Source organism: Engystomops pustulosus, chromosome 6, assembly GCF_040894005.1.
Source record: "Engystomops pustulosus chromosome 6, aEngPut4.maternal, whole genome shotgun sequence".
NCBI classification, from domain to species: Eukaryota; Metazoa; Chordata; class Amphibia; order Anura; family Leptodactylidae; genus Engystomops; species Engystomops pustulosus.
This window is the reverse complement of record NC_092416.1, coordinates 45,880,165-45,906,393: the sequence shown is the minus strand read 5'-3', so window position 1 is coordinate 45,906,393 and position 26,229 is coordinate 45,880,165. Positions and strand designations below refer to the sequence as shown.

Sequence of the window (26,229 nt, the reverse complement as noted above, 5' to 3'; positions counted from 1 at the left end):
TTCTGTTTAACTCCTGATTTTGTTTTATTTTCTGAACCAGTCTTCTCGAGGACAATCCACGCTCACAGTGGATCGCCTGATTTGTAAAGAATTGTTTTTGAATGGCTTTATTAGTAGCAAATTTATTATACCTTTCTTGCGCCTGTAACATATTATCCAAACTATTTTGTGTTTTATTCTCCTGAAACGCCTTCTCCCGCTCTTGCAATTCTCCCTTTAACTGATTTTCTTGTTTTGCAAACTGCCTTCGTAAATGTATCACTTCCGAGTCTAATAGGCCTCTCAAAAATGCTTTCGTCGAATCCCATAGTAAGCCATGATTATTTATCCCTCTATTTGCTGCAATACAGTGGCACAATTGACTCTTAAGCTTATCCTCATCTGAAATTAGTGACAGCCAATGGGGGTTGATCTTCCAAAATCTGCAGGATCTTGCATCCACCCCCGACAGTTCCAGAACTATCGGGGAGTGATCAGATATTGAACGATTGTCATATCTCATCTTTTTGACCCGACCCAAGACCGAGTCGTTCCCCAATGCTAAATCAATCCTGGAAAGAGAGTTGTGCGAACGGTTAAAACATGAATATGCCATTTGATCCCCTGCAATATATCTCCATACATCTGTCCAGCCTATTTCCTGGCAGAACCTCGCAAACGGGGTAGCACCCGAATCCCGGGAAACTAGTTGATCTCTCCTCATCCGATCCATCCCTTCCGAAAACACAGCGTTGAAGTCTCCCATTGCAAGCAGCGGGCACTCCCCTACTCTCTCTGAAAACCTAATCAGCTTTAGAAATACTTCGTATTTGAAGGGCGGCGGTATATAAATCCCTGCAACTATACATCTCATCCCTTCCAATATACCATATAAAAAAACAAATTTACCGTCAACGTCACATTGATACTCAAGAACCTGGAAATCAATGGATCTATGTATTAAGATCGTAACCCCCCTAGAGAAGGACGAGAAAACTGAGCTATACGACTGGCATACCCATCTTCTCTCTATTAAGCAAAGCGTCTCTTTCACGAGATGCGTTTCCAAGAGAATTACTATTGCAGGCAATTGTTTACAGATATAATTAAAAATAATACAACGTTTCAGTCGATCCTTCATCCCTCTAATGTTCCAGGCAATAAATCTTATGGCTGACATCACTCACAAAGACGTCGGAAGAGAAGAGAAAAAAAAAAAAAAAACAAAAAAAAAACAAAACAAAAAAAAAAACAACAAACACAGGGGGGTTCCCTTGCTACCTCCAGTGCCCACCCATAGCCCCAGCCCCTCCCCACCCCATCCCCACTGTCCTACCATAGTAGCACTCTTCCTACTCGAGCCACTTCCCCCCCTCCCCCCCTCCCCCCCCCCCCCAACACCGAACCTCTATAGTAGAACACACATGTATTCTCTTTCAGAGCCCCTTCAAGTCCAACCAATCGGAGGCTTCTTCCGGGGTAGCAAAGAAATAGGAATGATTTTGAAAAATAACCTTAAGTTTAACTGGGAACAGGAGGGAGTACAGAATACCCTTTTCTCTCAATCTTCTTTTAACTTCTATAAAACTTTTCCTTTTCTGTAAAGTCTCTTTAGAGAAGTCAGGATAGATAGCCACCTTAGCTCCTTGAATCGTCAGCTCTTTATGATCCCGAGCAACCCTCAATATCGTGTCCCTATCCCTGGACAGGAGGGTTTTACATATAATAGAACGTGGGGTGTTGCCGGGAGCTTTTAAAACCGTTGGAATCCTATGTGCCCGTTCTATTTCAAAATTAGGAGAAAGCTGCTCTCTGCCTATTTTTTCCAGCAGCCAACTTTTGATGAACTGGACTATATTTTCCCCTTCTTCCTTCTCAGGAACCCCTATTATCCGCAAATTAGCCCTTCTAGACCGATCCTCCATATCTGTCAGTCTGTTTTTAAGAGAGTCATTTTCCCTTTCCAAAGCACCTGTTCTTTTCTTAATTGTCACCATCTCCTTTTCCACTATTAGTATCCTCTCATCTGTCCTTTTCTGTTTTTCTCTAACTTTATTAAGATCTTCCCTTAAAAGGGACATATCTCCTCTCAAAGCTCCCACTTGGTCTGTCAGTTCATTAATTGCAGTACTGCATTTTTTTATGGACGCTAAGATTTCTTTGAGCATCTCATTCTCTCCTCCTGACTCACGATCCTCTCCGTCTCCCTCCTGCTCCTCTCCCTCTAGTGCAGCGAATCTTGAGCCCTGCGGTCTCTGTTCCTCACTTCCCTGATTTTTCTGGGTTGTGCGCGTTTTAACCGCCGGGGATTTCCATAGTTTGTCTATTTTCGCTATGTTTTCCCCTTTACCGGGGTTCCCTTTTTCTTTCGGAGACACTGCTCCTGTCGATTTACGTGATATATTCTTTGGGGGCATAGTGGTATTCTTATTTTTCGCGGTTATTTAACCCAAATGCCCGCAAGATACTCCTTAGTACCCCTTAAACGCAGAGATCAAGCATGTAACAACGACCACAGTTCTAAACCACAAGGTATATGCAGGGCAATTTCCAAAATACTTCTAAGGGCCCCGCCTAGACACTTAATTACTGAACTACAAACCTATCTAATACAAATAGGATGTTACAGTACCATGCCTCAAAATACACGATCAGTACCTATAGAACGTGATACAGTGCTTAAGTAAACAGAGAGAAAAAAAAAAAAACAATCCTATACATTAATCATATGTTATACAATAATATTGCACCCAACCCAGCAATATCAACCAAGAAGCGGTATTGCACCTAAGAGCTCTATCTGAAAAAATGTTTAAACAGACCGCATAGAATAGACCCATCAAATACTCATATCATATTCGTCATTATTGCGCACTACCGGCCAGATATAAATAAATAAAAGGGTGGAAACAATCGCAAAGTTTGATCAAGCAACCTGCCCACCGTGCAAGCCGAGTCAAAGTGCCTAAACAAACTTAATGATCTAATACATTAGTTAAACATTGAATATCAATATTGCACACAACCAAACAATATTAACAGACATTAAATAAATATTAGTAAGCGAGGGATGTTGTTCATGGAACCTATATAGCCATAGTTCTGTGCCGTCGCTCCGGAATTAAGATGGTTAGAAAAGCTAGGTAAAAAAGTCTTATAGGTTAAACGCAGGTTCTTCCTTTCTATTGCGCATATTCAAGCAGTATTAGTAAAGAAGCAATGTTAGTCGCACATGGAAAGCACAATGTCTTGGCAGAAAAAATAAAAAATAGTTAGTCAAATTAGTCCTCCTTATTATACGTGCATACACTGGAAGCAAAGATGTGGGTAACAAGCCATACACCTCCGCTAACCAAAAAGCAACCAAGGCGAGACAAGGGGGCATAAGCAAGTATTATGGAAAAGAAATTCCTTGCCTCCTTGTCTCCAAATAAGCACTTAAAATGATCCTTAGTGGAGTAAGTTATTCAAGTATGCTTCAGCAGAGCAAGTTAGTTAATCATTAGTCATTATTTATAGATGAAAAACTTTTGCGCACCACCGGGAATTCAGGTCAATATAGACCAGCCATACATAAGAGCCTTCCACAAGAAAAATGGCATAAAGCTTACAAGAAGTATAGGCAGGTAGTGAATACCACCACCATGCCTTACAGTGATCTCACCCAACCGGAGCGGAAGAGCATCCTTCAGAGCAGACTATTCCCAGGCATGTGGCAGCCAGCTAGTGGAGCAGATAAGCTGAGCATCACAGAAGACGGCCTCTGGTCCGGCTTGCGTCGTCGCTGCTGAGGGCTCCCCAGCCCCGGCACTCCCGCACCGAGCCTCCGGATGTCTCCGCCCGCGACAGCGCTCCACCGAACCCTTGTCTTCGTCGGCAACAGTTGCTGACCGACACGCTCTGCCTCTATTCCTGGCCCCAATCGGGGGCTTGCTCCGACACTCTCGCTCCCTGTTGCAGTTCACCAGCCTGCTCCAGACTGCGCGCCCGACTCGTCGCCTCAGCGATCGTCCGGGTCAGCGCTATCACTCGGGGCTCCACCACGCATCATGCCGAGGTCCCGCATCGCGGGGTAAGGGGGAGGGGAGAAGGGAGACGTGCAGCGTGACTACGTCATGCCGTTACGCTCCCCCTCACCATTTTTATATAATTTTAGAAAACAATAACAAAAACCACTAGGGAGACCTTAGACCCAATTAAGTGCCCATAAGGAACTCCCTAAAGAGACATAGGGAGGGGAGTGATAGAGAGTAATAGGGTAAGGGGAGTAAGGGAACGGGATAGGGTTAAAGGGGGTAGTCAAGTAGGCGAGCAAGAGGATAGAGGGAGGCGCCCAGGCCGGGTGGCAGGAGGACAACCGGAGCAGTCCGGAGAGTGGGACTGCCTCGGATCTTTATAAGAGTTGTCTATACTCATTCGATTGCTGAAAGAGGATCCATGGTTGCCAGGTTTTGCTAAATTTCGCACGAGTGCCGTGTAAGGAAGACGTAAGGTCTTCCATACGCATGATGTCATTTACTTTGTTAACCCACATAGTAAGTGTTGGAGGATTGGTTTGCTTCCATAGTGCTGGGATGCAAAAACGGGCAGCCATTATCAGGAAGCGTAATATTGATTTCTTGTATGTTTGCGCTGAAACATCACAATGATGGAGAAGTAGGAGGGGAGGGTCCAGTTCCACAGAGTCTCCACAGATCAAGGAAATGTAGTGTTGCAAGCTTTGCCAAAATGGGGTAAGGACCCGACAAGACCAGAACACATGGAGGAAGGATCCCTCCTCTTCTCCACATCTCCAGCATGTGGGGGGCACCAGCGGGAAGATCGTGTGCAGTCGAGTAGGTACCCTATACCACCTAGCCATGAGTTTATACCCCGCTTCCTGGTATCTCGAACTGATTGAGGTGCAATGGCAAAGTTCGAAGATGCGCTCCTTCTGCTCAGGTGTAAGTGTGACATGTAAGTCTGTTTCTCATTGCCTTAAAAACTGAGGGCCTGGGTCGTCCGGTACGGCTAGAAGACATGAATAGGAAGAGGAGAGCGTATGTCTTACAGTCCCAATGCTGGAACAAAGGCTTTCGAATGAGGTTTGGTTTTTAGAAAATTGAGAGCAAGGAGGAAGAGAAATTAAGTAATGTCGTAATTGCTGAGCCCTCCATGCTCCCAATGGGCACGGGTCTGTGATTTCCATGAGCTGCTGAGTCGTTAACCATGCTGAATCCTTGCTGACGTGCTTAGCCCTAAATTTACCCGCCCGTCTCCATTGGTTAAATACGGGGTCGTCACAACCCGGACTAAAATCAGGGTGGCCCAACACTGGTGTCAGTGGGGAGTGTTTGGGCAGTAGTCTTTCCCGAACAATCTCTAACTGGCAATGAGAGAGAGTAGGGCCAATCGTTGGGTGTGATTTTAGAGCTGCGTTCCTTTCTAAAGACAGCCAAGGTATCACCTGTAGTGGGGTTGTCGTGTAGGACTGCTCCAGCCGCACCCAAGGTTTCAGGTCTGCATTACAACACCAATCAAGGACTCTGGCCATATGAGCGGCCGAATGATAACCCTTGAAGTCCGGCAACCCAATCCCCCCTGCTATCTTTGGGCGATATAAAGTGGTACGCTGAATCCTAGCGGGCTTACCCGCCCAAATGAATTTATGTTGAATGGCATTCAGGGAACGAAAGTAGGCCTTTGGCAATTTGATGGGTAGTGCTTGAAATAGATAAAGAAGACGCGGGAGTATGTTCATTTTAAGTATGGCACATCTGCCAAACCATGAAAAAATCCCTTTGGTCCACCTGGAGCAGTCCTCTTGTATTTTCTTAAGAATGGGTAGAAAGTTAAGCGTGTAGAGCTTAGATAAATCGGCTGACAATTGAGTCCCCAGGTAAGTAATGCTTTGCGGAGCCCACCTAAAATTAAAGGACCCTCGCAGTGTCTCAACCAGGGCCTCCGGGAGGGAGACATTGAGGGCCTCAGATTTGGACCAGTTAATGCGGAAATTAGACAATTGGGCAAATACTTGTATTTCCTTCATTAGGTTAGGGAGGGAAACCTGTGGGTTAGTTATGAAGAAGAGCAGATCGTCGGCGTAAGCCGCTATTTTATATTTAGATTGTATTTGTTTTAATACTATATAACATGTATAGCTGTACAGGCAGTCCCTGGGTTATGTACAGGAGGCTTGTTCTTAAGTTGAATCTATATGTAAGTCGGAACTGGTAGATTTCAGAAGTGTAACTCCAGACAAATTTTCTTGTCCCAATGAAATCATTGCAGCCTGGGACTTAAGTACAGTAAATTACTAGTCCTTCTTTAATTAGGAGTCGTCTGTAAATCGGGGACTGACTTGTATATACAAACTCAACTTCCTGTTTCAACTCTTTCTATCCATAAATGATGAGCTTTAATTATTTTAATACATGAATGTCTAATGAAATATATGCCACATAAACCTGGGAGTTGAGTGGGCCTTAAACCTGGTAGGCAGGGAGGCTTGTGGTGCCTTCTCTTACTGGCCTTATTTCACTGTCTGGTGCCCATATTAAAGGGGGCTTCACTCCGAACCTAGAACTGTTGAACTCTACTGACATTCTGAGCCCAGTTCAGCAGTTCTAGGGTCAGTCTGGTTTCAGAACAAACTTGCTCGTGTAGAACCGGTCTTAGAAAATCTTTCTGACAATTATTTCTTGTATTTGGTGTCTCTAGACCTCATTTGGGCCTTGCCATGAGTTTAGGACAGATTTTCTGATGTGACTTAGTCTAGGGATGTTCTACCTTGTGTCATTGTTTATGGTGCCTATTGGCGCTTTCTGCCATCCCCATAAACATGCCAGATGAGTAAAAAAAAAATGTTAATAATGTTACAATCTAATACGCCTAACTCTTTTTTTTTTTTTACCCAAAATCAGTAGTGTCTGACATCTACGGACAGTCAATGTAGATTCCCATGTTAATATCTCCGGTTTTCTCTACGCCAGACCCTGCTGCCAGCCGCCAGTCTTTTGCAACTGAATGGGGTAAGAGATGCCTGCTGCAAGTTCCTGCTCAGTCAGCTCGACCCTTCCAACTGCCTTGGCATTCGTGGCTTTGCCGACACACATTCTTGTAGTGACCTGCTCAAGTCCGCGCACAAGTACGTCCTGCAACACTTTGTAGAAGTGTCAAAGACTGAAGAGTTTATGCTTCTACCTTTAAAACAGGTAATTGTACTTGCATGGAGATATTGTGCAATGGGAATCTGTTGCATGCCACCACGCTGATGGAATTTATTACACGGATTTCCCTAAATTTAAGCTTATTGCTTAACAATAGGATGCATATTATTGCTACGTCGAAAATATAAAGGAATTAGGCCCAGTTCACACCTGTGTTCAGATCTCTGCTATCAGCTTCTGTTATCAAAATGATAATAAAAGTCTAACAGATCCATTAAAATATACCGGTATATGGATTTTAATGGTCTTTGACTACCATTAAGGTTTGGCTGTACTACTTCTGTTAAGTCTCTGTTACTTTTGTTGCTCAAATCATCAAAGCACTAATGGTCATGGTCATGGTCAGGACTCTCACTGTTTTTCCTCAGAGTTCATACATAATTTGCACTGCTTTTTTAAAATTGGAGGGGGGAGTGTTGTGAACAATTCATTAAACAATTCTCCTTGGTTTCGAAAGAGGTGCCCCTTAGTAATGGCTTTACTTTTCCAGTGTCAAGGCCTGTTGGTCTACCAGACTGAAGACTGGACTGTATCTCCACTCATATCTTGTTTACACAGCTCTGAGCAGTGAGTATTAACCCTTTCTTCTCCTTCCTTGGCTGTAGTATACTATGAGCATAATTTTGAAGCATCAAGCTGAAAGGGAAGGGGTTAATCCTTACTGTTCACAGCAGTGTAAGCAATCAGCAATACAATACAGATCTCTAAAAGAGGTAACATTGCAGCCTGTTTCTTTATAAACTGAGCAGAATTTCTTAATAAAGTATATTACAATAATGTTCACAATACCCCCCCCCCCACACACACACACACAATATAAAAAATGATCTCAAATGACGGTTACTCTTTAATTATTTTTAGGTCACCTTCTTCATATGTTGTTTCACATTAATGCAAGTTTTTTTCTTTTCTCAGAGCCCAGTGGTTTCATAATGGTTTCCCATAGAGCCCTTAAGTTCTAAGGGCACCCCTTTTTCAACTAACACCAGCGATGCTCACAAAAGCAGCATGTTAAGTTTTATTCTCTACCAGGTAACTAGGCAGAGAACCCAGTGAGTTGGTTTGGGTTGGTAACTTCGGCTCAAGTCAACGACCTTGAAGAAAAAATTGGGTCACTCAAAAAACTGAAAGGTAGATTATTCCAGAATGCCACATTGGTCTTTACAAAGGAAAAAAATGGAAGCCCAAACATCGCATTCTGGAATAAATCCACTTTTCTCAAAAAAAAAAAAAAATATATATATATATATATAATATTTTATGTTGAATGCTGTCATTTTTTCCATCTTTTATGTACCTGTCTAATTTTGTAGTATTTCCTCTTCCCCACTACAAAAAAAAAAAAAAAAAAAAAAACAAGACTTAAGCAATTCTTTGTATTCTAATTGTATCCTACACAGACCATTCATTGGGAAGTGGGTCTAGGTCATTGGAATTGCAAAATCTGCACACACGTTGGCAGTGAGAGCCGCCTTTATTCTCCTGGTAATCTCTTTTGTATAAAAGGAATTCTTCATCCTAGTAAGACTTTATGCAGATAAGTAAAACTCCTAGGACAGAGCGGATTGGTTTGGGGGAGATGTTTTTCCCACGTCTTGCTCCCACCTGATCTTCCCCTGGTTTTGTCTAATCCCTAGCAGCTAGAGTTACTCATGACTATTATTCAATCTTCCCACACAGAATGTGCGTCTATCTGTAACCCCCTCACACACACAACTTGACCCTGGCGCCCGTGTATAATCGCCATGTCTCCCAGCAACCGCCTGTAATACATAATGCAGGGAAACCTCCATTACAGGAAGCTGCCAGCGCATCAGCATCAGCCTTCCCCAGCTGATAGGACTCAATGGATCTATTCCCACTGTGTTTCCTCTCCGCGTTTTTAATGATTATTTGTGTGATTTCCTGCAGGCTTCAGTCACCGGCTGCCAACGTCTCTGTCAAGCTGTTGTTTTGTCACATTACTGTGTGATATTTCCTGTTTTTCGGCTGCTTGTATGTTCTAATCCAAGTTATTTTTATATGTTCCTAGTTAACTCCTTGTCTCCTGCTTATTTCCTCATGATGAGTGTTGCTTCCGTCTTAGGTTTAGCAGGTCCAACCTAAAATAGAGGAGGTCGTTGCATGTTTTTTTCCTGCATGTGCTTTTTATGCAGACTGATGGTACATCAGTTGAAATTTTTTTTAAAGCTGTTCTCTGTCTTCATTGTTGTTTTTTTAAACTAATGCTCTTTCCCATTGGTGGGGGTCCATCCCTTTAGACCCTCACTGATCACCTATTGGGGGGGGGGGGTCTTATAAAGTAGAAGGAGCTGGGTGCAGGGTGTTATGTCCACATAGCAGCTAGTCACAGGTCTCCTGATAAGATGCCACGACTGTATAATGTACGGAGACCTCTACTTCTGGCTTTGAAGACTTTATAGATTCTGAAAAATCATGGTTGAGGGAGGGGTCAGGGGTCTCTGGCATTTGACCCATCACTTATCATCACACAGATAAACAAAACCCCTTTAGCCCCCTCAGGTAGTGTATGAAATGGTCTTTCTAGAAATCTTGCTCGTTTACCGATAAAATAATCTCCTCCAAAGTGTTTGGCAAAAGATGTATCTTCTCTGTTCATTTTCAAGAGATGAGTCAGGCCCAGAGGCTGCATGGGGAGAGTCACTTCAGACACCTATATATTGTATTCTATAGCAGCTTGAACCATGATTCTGGCATCTGATTAAAGAAGAGAATCTTCTCATTCAAACATTATGCATTATGCCATTTTTAGTGGCCTGTATCTCCGGCTAATAGAACCACATTTTAGATGTCATGTGACAGAGGAAATTCTCTTAATTAAACTGGGAACCTATTCAGCCCAAGATATAGGTGCTTAAAGTGATGTTCCCCCTCCAGCCTTTTAGACCTGACTCTTCTCTGGCAAAAAATGCTTCTTTTACATTACTTTGTAGCTAATATTTTATTTTAAGGTAAAAAGGCTAGATTTCACATAAAAGAGGGAATTCTATAAAGGACATTTTATACATTACCTGAGGAGGCTGCTAGTTTAGTGGTGTAAAAGCTGTTGAAAGGTTCCCTTAAAGTAATCTACAACTACATTATGAATGGGGTTGTTTCATTAAATCAGCTTTGCCCAATAATACTAATAGTTTTTTTTATTAGTTAAATGGCTTCAAATTAAAGAGAAAATAACTTAAGAATATGTAAATGTAATATGGAAATATGGAAATGGCATATAAGGCATTACAGAGTACAAATAGTCATATGGAACAATAGGAGTGAGGGCCCTGCTCACAAGAGATTACAGTCTGAGGATGAATGGGATGACACAAGAGGTATAAGAGTTTGTATAATGGTCCATGCCGCTGCTTGAACCAGCTATCAGCCGTCATCTTGTATACAAAGTCCAAGGTGAATGGGACTACAGAGGATCAGTTAGTAAAGAGAGAGTTGAAATTTCATGCAGTTACTGAGTGAGATAGGTTTTCCTAAAGAGATGGGTTTTAAGAGCATGTTTGCAACTTTTGAGGTTGTTGGGTATTAGTCTTATAGTCCGGGGAAGTGTAGATGCAGCTCGGGAGAAGTCCTGGAGACGTGAGTGAGATGTTCACATTTAGGCTACATTCACATTGCCGTTGCCTCCCACGTACCGTAGCACGACGGGGACACGGCAGTGCCAGGAGGAGGGGGAGAGCACTGCTCACCCCTGCCCTTCTCCATAGGAGTATATGGCGCACGGCGACTTATGTGCGGCACCGCACCGCTCCCGTTGGGCGCCGTGCGCCCATTGCTGTCTATGGGGGACGTATATCGGCCTTATATACGTACCCCATGCGGCAGTGTGAATGTAGCCTAAAGTAGAAAATAATCCGGAGATCAAAGAGCACGGGTTGCACAATAGATTGAGATGAGAGAGGAAAGGTGAGGAGGTGCCACACTGTGCAGAGCTTTGTGGATGAGGGTGATGATTTTAATTTTAAGAAAGAAACGCCCACTTTTACAAATATTGTATTACTCTATCTGGGGGCAGTCACCATATTACTTGTTCACAGCAGTGAATATAAAACTTCTGTCACTTTCAGAAACTTTTGATCAAAATTATAGGGTGGTATTATGCTTTTTTTATAATACCATGGTCTTCCTCTCATTTTGGTAATGTCTTTGTGGTTCTCAGGTGCTGGATCTAATCTCCAGTGACAGTCTGAATGTCCCGTCTGAGGAGGAGGTATACCGAGCTGTTCTGAACTGGGTCAAACATGATGTGGATGGAAGGAGGCAGCATGTACCTCGGGTGAGGAGCATGAATACTCGTGAGCTGATAAATATACCTAAAGATGAAAGGAAGTCTGTTAGTAGTTTTGACTATGCCAAACTGCAGACAGTTTTGGGTAGAATCCCTTGGCACTGAGTGTGTTTCCTAACACTGCTTTGCTCTTTGCTCTCTGCAATGAACTGCCCTACAGTCCCTCCTAAAAGTCTATATAGTTTGCTATTTTCACCACTTCCATAGACTTGAATGAAAAGTAAATGTAAAGTGAATGAAAAGGAATACAGTATTTATGTCCCATCTAAATTTAGTTATAATGAAAATATCAAAGTAAATTAAATAAAAATGTAACACCTGTATATGAGTTTTTATGTAAATGGATCCCTTTTGGTTGCAGTTGATGAAGTGTGTGCGGCTGCCATTGCTGAGCAGAGACTTCCTGATGAGCAGCGTAGACACTGAGCTTCTTGTACGTCATCATTCAGAGTGTAAAGATCTTTTAATCGAAGCTCTTAAGTACCACCTCATGCCGGAACAGCGGGGGGTTCTCAGTAACAGTAGAACCCGACCCAGGCGCTGCGAGGGAGCCAGCACTGTGCTCTTTGCAGTTGGTAAGGATATGTTTTTTCTATACTAAGAGTGGTGTTATTAAAGAACATGGAGGTTATGATAGATCTTGATGGTCCACCAAACTGATAAATATTCTAATATTTTTTTGCACATGTTTCTTCTGTTTGCAGGAGGTGGCAGTCTCTTTGCTATACACGGTGACTGTGAAGCCTATGATACCCGTACAGATCGGTGGCACATGGTAGCGTCTATGTCTACAAGACGAGCCCGAGTGGGTGTAGCGGCTATTGGAAATAAGCTTTATGCAGTGGGTGGGTAAGTGTACATGGTAGTTTCCAACCAATTCAAGTCTGCCAAAGATGTCTACTTCAGTGGGATAAGTGCATAAGGAGTCTGGGGCACCGCTGGCAGATATAAGGGCAGAGAAGGAATCATTAGTTTTCAAGGGAGCGGTGCTGAGGTATATGCATTGCACATGACACTCCACAGGGTGATCATGGGGTGATATCTGTAATGTAGGACAGATGGAGGCAAATTATGAAGACAGACTTAGGGGGGTCTTTGTTAGGTGCCGATTATTATTAGGCTGTAAGTCAAATGATCGCATGTAGGGACTTTCAAAAACTGTAAAAAAAATTTTTTTTATTAAATTAAAAAAAATAGTTTGAAAGATAAAAAAAAAATTATAAAAATGTAAAAGAAAAACACATTGGGTGTTACCACATGCTTTACACTCTGGCCTATATTTTGTAAGCAAAAATTACTGATTTTTGGTTTGGCCACCATTGGAAAAAAAAAATTAAATTAAAAAAAAAAGAATAACTCCAAAATTGTACCAATACAAACTACAACTTATCCCGCAATGAAAAGCTAAAACACAATCCCGTAGGCAGAGAAATAGAATGATGAGACTTAATATGTGGTGACACAACTTGGGTTAGGGAGTAAGAGTTCTCCTTATGGAGAACTAACCCTTTGATGGTTAGGGGCGGGGGCGTAACTTGTAGAAGTTGCGGTCGCACCAGGGCCCAAGAGGTTTAGGGGGCCCTTATGGTGTCACTTTCCCATATGAGAAGACTATAAACCGTACATTATAGTCGGGGGGGGGGGGCAGGGCTGGCACGGACTTTGCACTGGGGCCCATCAGCTTCTAGTTATGCCACTGGTTAGGGGGCGGCCTTACACAGAAGTAAAAGAGGCGTGGTTTTCCTTGTCCCATCCTGAAAAACTTTTTTATACATTTTACATAACTTGTTTGGACATCTAGTCCCAAAATAGGTTGGACGCTAAGAGGGTAAAATAGGCCTTTCGTGTGACATGGCTCAAACCGGGTCTGGACCACACATCAGACGCATGAGCACATGATATAATTTTCTCTCATCACAGGTACGATGGGACGTCTGACCTCGCCACAGTAGAATCGTATGACCCTGTGACAAACACTTGGCAGCCAGAAGTTTCCATGGGAACCCGGCGCAGTTGTCTTGGTGTGGCGGTACTTCACGGACTGTTGTACGCTGCAGGCGGATACGATGGTGCTTCTTGTCTGAACAGGTGCAGTATATTCACTTCATGCTCAAGGCCACATTGTGGTCATGTGATGCTGGCTTTCCAAAACCTGCTGCGTTTTTGTTGCTATTACCGTAGAGTAATACGCATTTGTCATGATTACGTGGTATTCATAGCAAAGGCCACAAGGTGTGTAAATCCATCCCAAGCAATATTGCCAATACTACATTGCTGCATGGCTACACGTGACTACATTATAGCTGATATTCTGCTATCATTACAGTGCAGAGCGCTATGACCCCCTGACAGGAACATGGACGTCCATAGCTGCTATGAGCACCAGACGTAGATATGTCCGTGTGGCAACACTGGGTGAGTCTTCTTCTGTATTATGTAAATGTGGATTCGTTTTCTATCAAAAACATCACCACTCCTATCTATGGGCCTCTGACTCGCATGTAATACCAGACACAACCAATGGCCAGATGTACAAAAGTAACCAGCCATTTTATAATAATAATAATATTAGGGGAAAAAAAGAAACTAGAAACCGAAATGGTCTGGAAGAAGGGCTTATATTATCAAAGAAGCAGTTTATTGAAAAAGTTTACTGTATGATTGTTGCTTTCATGTTACATTTTTATTTTGTATTTTTACTTTTAGTGTATTTTTTTTTTAATTACTTTTAGATGGTAACCTTTATGCAGTTGGGGGATATGACAGTTCGTCTCACCTAGCCACAGTGGAAAAATATGAACCACAGGTAAGTTGACAATCATTGATTGAATCAGGGGTAATGCACACAGTGATGCGGCAGAACAGAGATAATACACAAACAGAGGGAGATTTTTCATGCGGCAGCCAGCGTATAATGTCATACTGGCAACACCGAATACATGAGGCTCCTTCCTCTTAATGTATCAGTTTTCTGGCATAGAAGCTCTGATGAATCTCCCCCACAGTGATGTTAGAATACAACTATAATACACACAGTGATGGCACAGTACAGGGATAATACACACAGTGATTCACCAGTTTTCTAGCATAGAAGCTCTGATGAATCTCCCCCACAGTGATGTTAGAATAAAGGTATAATACACAAAGGTATCTTTGACTACTATGATAATACACACTGTGATGTCACAGTACAGGGATAATATAAAGTGTGATGTCACAGTACAAGGATAATTCACACAGTGATGTCACAATGCAGGCATAATGCACACAGTGATGTCACAGAAGAACCATCATACACAGAGTGATGTCACAGAAGAGGTATACTACACAGAGTGATGTCGCTGTACAGGCATAACACACGTAATAATGGATAATATACTTCATGTTATCAAAAATAAATAAAGTAAAAAAAAATAACCCTGCAGTGGTGGGAAAATTGATGAAGAACTTAAAGGGATATTCCGGGAATATGAACCTCTGATACAAAAACACATTATGCTACAAATAAATTAATATAACAAAACTTAATGTCATTAGTCACAAAATGAAGCTTAAATAGTTTGATTTTATGAATCACAAAATGTTATGGGCTTTCTAAAGTAGGCAGAGTTATCACCAGGATTGCCACTACTGGAAACTACAAGTCCCATGATCCTTTAGTTCTCAGTAACCCCTCCTATCTTATGCTCTGCACCCAGTGATGATGTAACAGACTGTCCTGCTCTGTTACCATAGTAATGATGTGTAACTACCATCACTGCACATTACCTCACTGAGATGACGTCTCACCACAACAACGGCCTTACTGGATGCACTGCAACCAACCGACTACATCGAGACATAATGGTGATCACATGACCCTGCCCAGGCAGGTGCGGGACATGTGATGTGGACACGTGACCAGTGGCCATCTTTTGTCCTGTGTCTGTTGATTTTCCCCGCACGTAGCAGACTGATTAAAGGGCCAGTAGCATTTTAATTCTCCATTACAGTGTATGTCAGCAGCATTTTGCTACTAAGGGGAGCAGCATTTTAAATACCTATATTTTAAGAACCCATTTATATATGGATATGGGCAGCACGGTGGCTGAGTGGGTAGCACTTCAGCCTTGCAACGCTGGGGTCCTGGGTTCGAATCCCACCCAGGTCAACATCTGCAAAGAGTTTGTTTCACCGTGTTTGCGTGGGTTTCTTCTGGGTACTCTGATTTCCTCCCACACTCCAAAACATACTGTTAGGTTGTTTAGATTGTGAGCCCCATGGGAACAGGGACCGATTTGTCATGCTTTGTGCAGAGCTGTGTAATTTGTGTGCGCTATATAAAGAATTATTATTATTATAATGCTGATTCCTGGAATACCCCTCTAATAAATGTTGTAAACTGGCTATCACTGTCCTCACTAACTGCTGCCTATGTGTTGAAATGAAACACTTTCATGATGAGCCCCATAGCAGCTGCTATACCCAGCTAGAGTGCATTGTAGTAGGAGGTAAGGGACTGTGGTTGAGATATGCTACAGTATGTAATGATCTCTGCAGTTCAGGGTGTCACCAGCAGAGAGCAGTCACTTCGCCTGTAAATGTTTTTTAGGTTTTTAGGTTGTGTCCCTAATAAGATTTTGGCAATGTTACAAATTAGATCCAGTTCACATTGTAAAAGATTTTTCCATTTGAGATATAAAGTGTCTGGAAAGTAAATAATTATAATTTATTACTTTTTTGTTCTGTATGAGGTATCTATAATTACCACTTCCTTCGTCATATTACTAAGGTTTTTTATTCACCCTATTCACAAAATATATACATTTTTATAATTGTATTTTTTTTAAGGTGGCCAAACCCATCGCAGTAACACCAACCAAAGTCATCGATTTCAGATCTGAGTTTTGTTAGAAAGTGTAGAAAGTGCTGATATCTATATATAATATGTATTGCTAGCTTCATAGGGGGAGGTATAAATATGACACCCACATGTACTCATAGAGCAATCCAAAATCATAGGGGTTAATAATGATTTGGCCCCTGCCTCCACCCCTGCCTCCTCTTTTCCACCAGATTTTGTAATATTGCTTCAGGGTTTCACATTCGTTTGGTCATCTGTCAGATCCAGATTGTCCTGTCTGACACACAGATAATGAAGCATAACTCATCACTTAAGTGTTGACGTTTTCATCCTGCATAATCCAATAGTTGTGTGCTGTCCATCACTCCTGTAAAGCAAAACTGTCAGCGTAAAAGTGAAGTTTAATCTGCAGGCAGCATGCTATAGAGCAGGAGGAGCTGGGTAGATTGTACAGTGTCAAAATTGTACATAGTGTCCTATCTACAGGCAGCATGTTATAGAGCAGGAAGAGCTGAACAGATTGTACACAGTGCCCTGTCTGCAGGCAGCATGTTATAGAGCAGTGATGGCAAACCTTTTAGAGACCGAGTGCCCAAACTACAACAAAGACCCACTTATTTATCGCCAAGTGCCAACACAGAAATTTAATTTGTGATTTATACTCCCTTCTCTGTCACAGTTTTCATTGATTCCAGCACCTGAGGACACCAATAAAGCAGAAAATAGTCCCAGGTAGAGCTGTCACTTTATAATAGCTCTGTGCACAGCAAGTCCTGGGCTGTCTGGGACTGCAGGAAGATACCTGGAGTCGTCTCTGGTAATGGCCTGAGTACCCACAGAAAGGGCTCAGAGTGCCACCTCTGGCACCAGTGCCATAGGTTAGCCATCACTGTTATAGAGAAAGGTGGAGCTGAGCAGATTGTATAGAGCCCTGTCTGCAGATAGCATGCTATAGAGCAACAGGAGCTGAACAGATTGTACACATTGTCCTATCTGCAGGCAGCAGGTTATGGAGTAGGAGTAGCTAAAGAGATTGTACATAGTGCCCTATCTATAGGTAGCATGTTATAGAGCAGGAGGAGCTGACCAAATTGTACATAGTGTCCAATCTGCAAGAAGCATCTTCTATAGCATGAGGAGTTGAGCAGATCATACATAGTGTTCTATCCGCAGACAGCATATTATAGAGCAGAATATTGTACATAGTTTCTTATATGCAGGCAGTATAACAGTATACCAAATCTTTATATAGCGCCCTCAAATTCTGTAGTGCTGTACAGATCATGGGGTACATATACAAACAGAATCAGACATTACACATTTAAAAACATAGTCGTATAAAACCGTATGTTTCTACAGGTAGTATCTTGTAAAGCAGGATGAGCTGGGCAGATCATAACTTACGTTGCTTGGCACTTCCCGCACATTTTCATGGTGCTAAATTTATCATTTCTGCCATTGCCCCAATAAAGTTGGGGACTAGAATTTTGCTGTACAATTGAAAAGAAAAGATGATATTTTGGGACAGTGCACTTGTTTTTTTTCCCCTACCTTATGTGACTTACCATCCACTACTGGGCTCATGTTGCTCTTAATGCTTCAAATTCCCAGTGCATACATGGCAGATCTAACAGCAGCAATGATTTGGTACAGATGGCATACTATATCTATGAGCAATGGGCAAATCCCCCTTACAAATGAGAAGACTACCTCTTTATCCTGACTGGACAGTAGTCCCACCTAATGAAAGGTTTTCCCCTCTACTTATACTGAATACTTTATTAATTAGAGGGGCTAATTATTTCCCTGTGTTATGTCTGGCCAATTTATAGATGGGCGACAAGTGTTATTGGACATGAATAACCTGGCTAATATTATCCATTGCCAAAAATTGTTAGCATTTCCCGCTAATGATCAAAATTTCCCGCAGATGGGGATGTGACAGAAAAGGAAACTTCTTACTACATGGAACCCTTCTAATAATTGAGTCCTACCCTAATAATATTATAATAATTCCTTTATTTATATAGCGCACACAGATTATGCAGCGCTGCACAGAGCTTGCCAGATTAATCACCGTCCCCAATGGGTCTCACAATCTAATCATCCTACCAGTATGTTTTGGAGTGTGGGAGGAAACCGGAGGACCCCAAGGAAACCCACAAGTACAAAGGTCATCTGGGAAATATGACCAGCACACTGACCAGGTTTTTTGAACTAAACACTGTCATATGACGCCAGCCTAATATTCTGGAGAGCTGAGTGGTTTGCTAGTAGCTGCAGGACTGGGTTCATATTCAAGGAATCTAGTTTCTGATCTCTGAGATCCTGTCGTGGCTCTTTCTGCAACTCTGAATGTGGCTTTAGTAACTCCCGTGGAGAGGAATAAGAATGAAGGTCATAGGCATATAGTGAATACACATTAATTGTTCATAAGATGTTAAAGGGGTTTTCGTTCATCTTTTGACGACTCCCTCTTATATCAGAACTGTACAATGTATTTTGTGATCAGCAAGACCCCATCTGCTGTGCAGCGGCTGAGCCGGGGTACTGAAGCTCAACTCCCATTTACTTGAAAACTCCTGTTCATTTGATCAAATTACCCTTGTTATATTAAAGGAAACCTACCACTTAGTATGGCAGGGGTAAGCTGTAAGTACCGAGCACCAGCTCAGGGTGAGCTGGTGCCGGTACTTACTTTCGTTAGTGTTAAAACCGCGGTATCGCGGTTTTAACACTTTTTAAACTTTAGGGCAGAAGACACTTCGGCGCTGCGTGCGCACGATCGTGCGCGCGCCTCCATAGGAAATAGCGGAGATGTTGCGCGCGCACGGTCGCGCGCAGCGCCGAAGCCCCTTCTGCCCTAAAGTTTAAAAAGTGTTAAAACCGCGATACCGCGGTTTTAACACTAACGAAAGTAAGTACCGGCACCAGCTCACCCTGAGCTGGTGCTCGGTACTTACAGCTTACCCCTGCCATACTAAGTGGTAGGTTTCCTTTAAGTGTTACCGACATTGATTGTGCCTCCATGCCATGTCCAGGCCATGTCTCTTTATCAAGTACCTCACAAGACACGTGGATCCCTTCAACCTCCCTCCTTGTAGTCCTGCTAAAACATGCTACATTAACATAGGACATTATGTACAATCTGCTAATCCCCTCCTGGTCTATAACAAACTTCCTGCAGATGGGACACCATGTACAATATGCTTAGTTATTCCAGCTCTATAAGACGCTACCTGCAGATAGGCCACTATGTCTTAACTTCTCAGCTTCTGCTCTCTAAAACGCTGTCTGCAGATAGGACACTATGTGCAATATGCTTAGTACTTCCTTCTCTATAAAAACCTCCTGCAGATAGGACATATAAACAATCTGCTCAGCTTCTGCTCTATAACATGCTGCCTCCAGATAGGACACTATGTAAAATCTGCTCATCTCCTACTGATCTATAACAAACTTCCTGCAAATGGGTCAATATGTACAATCTGCTCATCTCCTCCTGATCTATAACAAACTTCCTGCAGATGGGACACTGTACAATCTGCACAGCTCTTCCTGTCTTCCACACTGGTGTGGACATATCTATAGTGAATACTGCAGTGTTGTGGAAACTTGGTGGTGGATACCACTGTTATCTAGAACATCCCTTCAAATCTGAACGATTTACCCATCATGCAGCACTGTCGCATGCATAACGACCTATGCCTACCTATATTTTTAATCGCAGATAAACACATGGACTCCAATTGCCAACATGCTGAGCCGGCGTAGCAGTGCTGGAGTGGCCGTCCTAGAGGGAATGCTTTATGTGGCTGGTGGGAATGATGGCACAAGTTGTCTGAATTCTGTGGAGAGATATAACCCGAAAGCCAACACATGGGAGAGTGTTGCCCCAATGAACATCAGGAGGTAATGTAGAAGCACTAGTACACCATGGCATGTTCTCCGTATAAGCTCTTTACTGCTGTAATAACAGGAAAGCCACCTTCCTTATAATTGAATTGGTTTCTAATAATAAATGGATCTAACGGAAGTTTCCATTCAACATAATCCATCTCCTCCGTTTATATCACATCAAAGGCAGGGCTTCACAAACACTCTTTATGTACATGTGAGGATTGTCTACCATCAGATAAGCTCCAGCTGGGAGATTGGTGCTAGCGCTGGGGAGGGGACTTTCTGTAGCCCCCTGCTGAGTAGCCTCAGGAGGTTTTGTAATGAGGAGTAATCCATTTCTGGTGATGAAAACTTTACACAGTGACTGGTTTTAAGTAACAGACATGTAAATATATAGCAGCTAACACATACGCTAAACTTCAGTTGTTGAAGCCCCCATCCATTACATAGATGGGGGCCCTATAAAGAGGTTAGTCTCCAATATTGTGAAACCTAAAAGGTGCCTTTTTGAGTTAATACTTGGAAGGTTGTGTAAATGTCCAGATGATTCTTTTCTAAATGAGCATACCTAAACCTCTAAGCTTCCCACTGTTTGGAGATTGAATCCCATACTTGATAAATGAAGCAAAACTTTAATGGAAAGTTTACTACAGTCTTCCAATTCTGTTTTGGGCAGTGGAATGTCTTATTTTAGATCTATATCTAATCTCTTGTCTGTTTACAGAAGCACTCATGACCTGGTGGCGATGGATGGGTGGCTTTACGCAGTAGGAGGCAACGATGGAAGCTCGAGCCTAAACTCTATTGAGAAGTACAACCCACGTACCAACAAGTGGGTAGCAGCATCCTGTATGTTCACCCGGAGGAGCAGCGTAGGAGTAGCAGTTTTAGAACTCCTCAATTTCCCTCCTCCATCATCCCCTACTCTCTCTGTCTCCTCAACCAGCCTCTGACAGAGGATCAGGTCATTTACGTCAAGAAGAAGCATCCACTGTATGATGTAGATGAAGTGGATCCTTTGCAGAAGAAGAAGACTGTATTTTCGGTTCTGAGGCACTTCTTCTCAAGATATGCCATTTGCCCATGTAACCTCTTCACTGCTGGAAAGGCCTGCATCCCATTGCAAAGATACCTCTTTGTCGTTTAAAGTTAAGACTTAACCCAAGACCATTCTGATATCGGGGGTCAATAGACTTTCCTGGAGAGATGGTCTGCATTTCATTACTCTGTAGCATAGTGCATCAGGGAAGATGGTGATCTTTGCTCTCCTCTTTGCACTGCGCAGGTCCCTTAAGCAGGAAAGGAGTTCAGTCCATAGCTCTGCTTATTCATGAAGAAATACAGAAGAGAAGCAAGTCTTCTGCCTTTGAGGCAATCCTTGGCTTCATGGCCATCTGTCATGACGTGTCCTTCTTGAGATAAAAATAGACAAAGGATTTGAGATTTCAATCTGGTTGTATGGTCTTGGACAGTTTGATGCACTGCAGAACTCCTGGAAATAGGCACTACATGTACATAAAGTCCCCCACCCTACCCCCACTGTTGCACTGTTTACTCAAGAGTCTTGGCACTGATGAGAGATTAGGAGTGGTAGTACAAAGGAGTGTTGTAATTCCCTGGAATACATGGAAATAGAAGAAACTCTTAACATCCTCAGATCTATGGGAGCTTCCATTCCATAAAATGTCTTTCCATTTACCTCTAAACTTTTGGGGTGTGCTGCAAAGTTACCAAGGAACTGAATATGATTAAATAAATACCCATACTGCCCTGTACAAATGTGTTGTCTTGTTAGAGGGGATGGACACCTCTGGTCATAGCCACCTACAAAAGCTTATGTTGGACTACCTTGTCTTGACTTGACCAGGTCAGTAGTGCCGACCATCCACATGAGATAACTATGAGCCACCACAAACTTGTATGTTGAGATTCGTAAGATCTGGCAGTGTTTTTTTTTGTTGAATCTATAATGGGTCGCTCTAATGTTTTTTATCCATTAACATTTATATCATGGCCAGATGGTAGGAAGGCCATCAGGTAGTTTGACTTTGGTTAAGTGGGTGGATATGGCCAAAGATAAACATCCTCTTTAATTACTGGAATTAATTACCAACAAGGTGCAAATCTGAATCATATTAGAGAAAAGCTTTGACCAATCCAAAAGTTACCCAACATTTCCATCAATGAAGGACATGAGGGTTGGATATCTACTGAAACTAGCAGCGGTGGTTCCTCACCTTTTGCAGCCAGGTCTGATGGCCAACTTACATCCATAGCATTGACATCTGCACTTTTACACCTTGTTTGTAGTTTATCCTATAGTCCAAATAATTTTCTTAACCTCCACTACACTCCTGTGGGTGCTAACATCGGAACATCTCCATTTTGCAATTGTCCTACCCAGCACAATTTGCACGTTCTCCTATTCCAGGTGCTTTGACGAACTACTTGCTGCCATAGTTTACTTATTGTATATGTTACCATGACATGTTGCACTTCTACATAAAACTTAAGTCTATTTTTAACATAGAAAAGAAAGATAATGTCTTCACTCCTACATTTATCTCTTCATGTAATGCTTCTAATGTCTCACGACTTCTGCAATAAGAACTGATGAATACGTTTTCTAGACTATGAACTTCCTTACAAGTAACAGCACTTATCCGTCTGCTTTTTGCCGTCATACATTTCCTTCTCACCTGTTTGCATGTTTTCTGAGATAGATTTCCTTAGTAGTAAGCGGCATGCCTTTCCCACAATGCACCGCTTCACCGCAGCCTTCAACACTTGGCATCTCAAGTGCTTTCAACAACTCTGAAGATCATTGCACAGACACAATGCCATACATGAACAACCACTTGTAGCTCACTCTTGCAGCAATATAATAATGACTTGTGTATGAGACTATTCCAGAGAAGGCAGGGGTAGTAACTATGGGGGGGGGGGGTATAGCCAATTGTGGGACATCCCCATTTACATATTATCTATTGCTCCAGGTCACAGTTTTATGAACTTTATAAATTGACAAGGGGAATCTTATTTTATTCCAGTAGATGTCATGAGCGGAAGAACAACCACCCCTGAACTTTTAAGTCTTAAGAGAACTAAAACCCTAGTTATCCAATAAGAAAACACTAAGAATAAGAAAGGCACATGTTAGATGGGATATATTTTCTATTGAGAGCCTGGGACATTCAAGAAAGAGTAGTTGCACATGCAGTAGTGCACCAGCCATGAGGCCAGTTGAGCCTCTTGCCTCAGGCAGCATCACCTACAGCAAATTGGCACCTGCATCAGGGGCAAAGTCGTCTACTTTCGTAGAGGGTCGTTATTTGGCCCTTGCTCAATGTTCTGGCTCTGAAATCTGGCTGATGCATGGACCAAGTTTGCAGACCTGAATTTGGCTGTGTGTAAGATCTTCCACCTCTCTGTCTATTTTATTGTTTATTGAAGAGTTCAAGTGTTTACTAATTTCTATACCAGTGTGTTGTGCCATTCCTGAATAAATTGACAAGTGGGTGTACCTTTCTCCTTGTCTGTTAATGTCATCTCTAATTAAATAGAGACTAGGTAGAATCACACTCCTAACGGGTAACGCCCAGCTGTCAATCTATTCATACATTTATAGTAGTAATAATGAAGGGAGAGAATAATTCAGTGCAAACATCCAGAATTGACGCTAAAATAGACAAGTTACATTCTCTTTCGCATCCTCTGGTTTGGAAGCTTAATTTGACCATTACACTTATTGAACCCCTAAATTAGTGTGCTGTTACAAGTGCAGCCAAGCTCCGATAACTGCACATATTTTACCCCGTGCTAAGTTGCGCTTCTATTTGCAGTTTAGTGGTGATGGAAATCTGCTCTTACACTGAGGCCACTTGCACACAAACATGTGCTGTTCGTGGACCACAAACTAAAGATCCGTGGGTAGGTTTTTGGGGTCTGTGTGACCAGGGGTGCAAGAGCTAAGAGGAAATTTGAGCCTCTTGCCTCAGGTAGCACCACCTCAGGCAACATCAGGGGCACAGTCACTTTCTACAAAACGGGACCTGACACACCCATTGTCAGCATGGGTGTTAGACAGAGCTTGGAGGACCCACTTAACTTGATATATTACAACTGGAATAACCTAATATATTACATGTAGATGGGAAGGTGTGTCGTGGGACTTCAGTGTGTAATCTGTTGATGTGTCATATGTCTGCAAAAATGGTTCATTTTTGCATCCATGGGTTCATCATGAATTAGGTTGTTGGGTATCATGATAGCTTTGACTCCAAACTCCAAACCACTACATTGAGCACCAAATATGATAGCTTGTGACAAGCCAGAGGGAGAGAGTTAAGACTATTGCACTTCTCATTGTGTACCAATAATTTTCTACCTCCAAGTAAAGTCAGGAAGAAGAATATCCGAAAGTAAGGTGTATCGCATGACCGACACCAACAATACCCGTTGGACTCCACTTACTAAGTAGAAAATCTTTTGCGTTCCACCATGGTCTCCGTTCCATCCATAATGGACACCGTTTTTGGGGTCTGTCTATGACCATCATTTGATGAATTTGGTCCTTTATCCTTTTTAGTATTAATCATTTTTCATATTTTCATATTAATTCAAATTCAATTCATATTAATCATATTTATCATTTTTACAGTATGACTGAACAGACTACAAGAAACAGTATCATAGATGAGAACCGAACTTAGCATTTCTCCTACAAAGGTATCAGTTGTGTGGTCATAGGACATCTGTGCAACGATGCATCATGTGGCCTCAATATCAAAATATTTCTGCGTAAAATAAACATGTAAAATAACACATTCTATAAAATATGTAAAATAAAAAATATATAATATATAATTATGTATTCATTTCCATTCTACAACGGAAAGTCAATGTAAAGCAATGGAATGATAGTGGAGTAGTTCTCTCGTGACGGATATATTTCTTGGATATTGCTGCCTTTGGAAAAGCTGAATGTCTATAATAAAACGTCTCCGTTGACTCATAATAACTTAACCTACTATCTAATTGGATATTTATAAACATATATTTTGTTTGTGCCATTTTTGTTTGCATCTTGAATGTAAAAATGACCAATCCTGTAAGCCAACACGATCATATACATTGTTCAGCTAGGTCTAGACTTAAGTAAATGTTTGTGGCATGGGTAATTTTATTAAGTAGCATCAATGCGGCATAAAATCTGGCACATTGACCGTATCCATGATTACATGGGACCTAATGATGGGAGATGGGACTACGACAACAATTCTTCAAAAGGAATGGGAGGGGAATGGTAATTTTTTGAATTGGGAGGCAAAACCTAGATATTACCCACTGACATCTGTTTCCCTTCCTCAGACTACACTACCTGATCTTTGTGTGGATGTATTACTTATGTCTTCATGCTGATTCTTGTAAATGTATCTCGGAAGAAGCAGCAGGATTACGATTTGTGAGTGAGAATCAAATACAGGTTAGTGATGTTCACAATGCAGTGTATGTCTTACTAATGCTGACGAATGTGTCCCACTTTGTAAATGGAGGTTGTCTTGTGTACAGATTTTGTTGCAATAATTGAGGTAAAAACAGACTGGTTGAGTTTTTCCCTAAAACAATTCTGATCAGAAAAAAATGTGATTATTTTTCTCCCTTACTCTGGTTACCATGGTTTTTTTTTATAATTCACTACAAAGATGAAGTTGCCAAATAAACATGTTCAGCTCCAATATTGCCGCATTGATTTTCATTCTTAAATATCCATTACCATATTCATGATGTGCCACACACACACTGCTCATCTTGTGAATTTATGCCAAGATGTGGTGAAAAGACTGGTAAAGACAGTGTTGTTAATTTCTCCAAATGAGACTTATCCACAAGGCACGTGGATACAAGTTTAACCCACTTGTAGTTCTACAAGTAGAGTGGCCCATGGTGTGGATTCAATAACAGGTTGGTTTCTGCCATGGACATCGATCTGC

General features: G+C 42.0%; 1 protein-coding gene across 7 annotated transcripts in view; it reads left to right on the top strand.

Annotated features, from left to right (window-relative positions):
- The window catches only part of KLHL17 (kelch like family member 17), a 67,764-nt gene extending 41,790 nt beyond the window's left edge, over positions 1-25,974 (top strand). For 6 of the 7 annotated variants that reach the window (XM_072155913.1, XM_072155918.1, XM_072155916.1 and 3 more), the window contains 9 exons: positions 6,951-7,172; positions 11,365-11,481; positions 11,855-12,068; positions 12,198-12,342; positions 13,414-13,581; positions 13,820-13,908; positions 14,226-14,299; positions 20,067-20,248; positions 20,961-25,974. In XM_072155913.1, the coding sequence (XP_072012014.1) occupies positions 6,951-7,172; positions 11,365-11,481; positions 11,855-12,068; positions 12,198-12,342; positions 13,414-13,581; positions 13,820-13,908; positions 14,226-14,299; positions 20,067-20,248; positions 20,961-21,189 (1,440 nt within the window). In that variant the 3' untranslated portion in view covers positions 21,190-25,974. The remainder of the gene's footprint in view (positions 1-6,950; positions 7,173-11,364; positions 11,482-11,854; positions 12,069-12,197; positions 12,343-13,413; positions 13,582-13,819; positions 13,909-14,225; positions 14,300-20,066; positions 20,249-20,960) is intronic. The other variant, XR_011856447.1, reaches the window with a different exon arrangement.
- Positions 25,975-26,229: the final 255 nt, after the last annotated feature.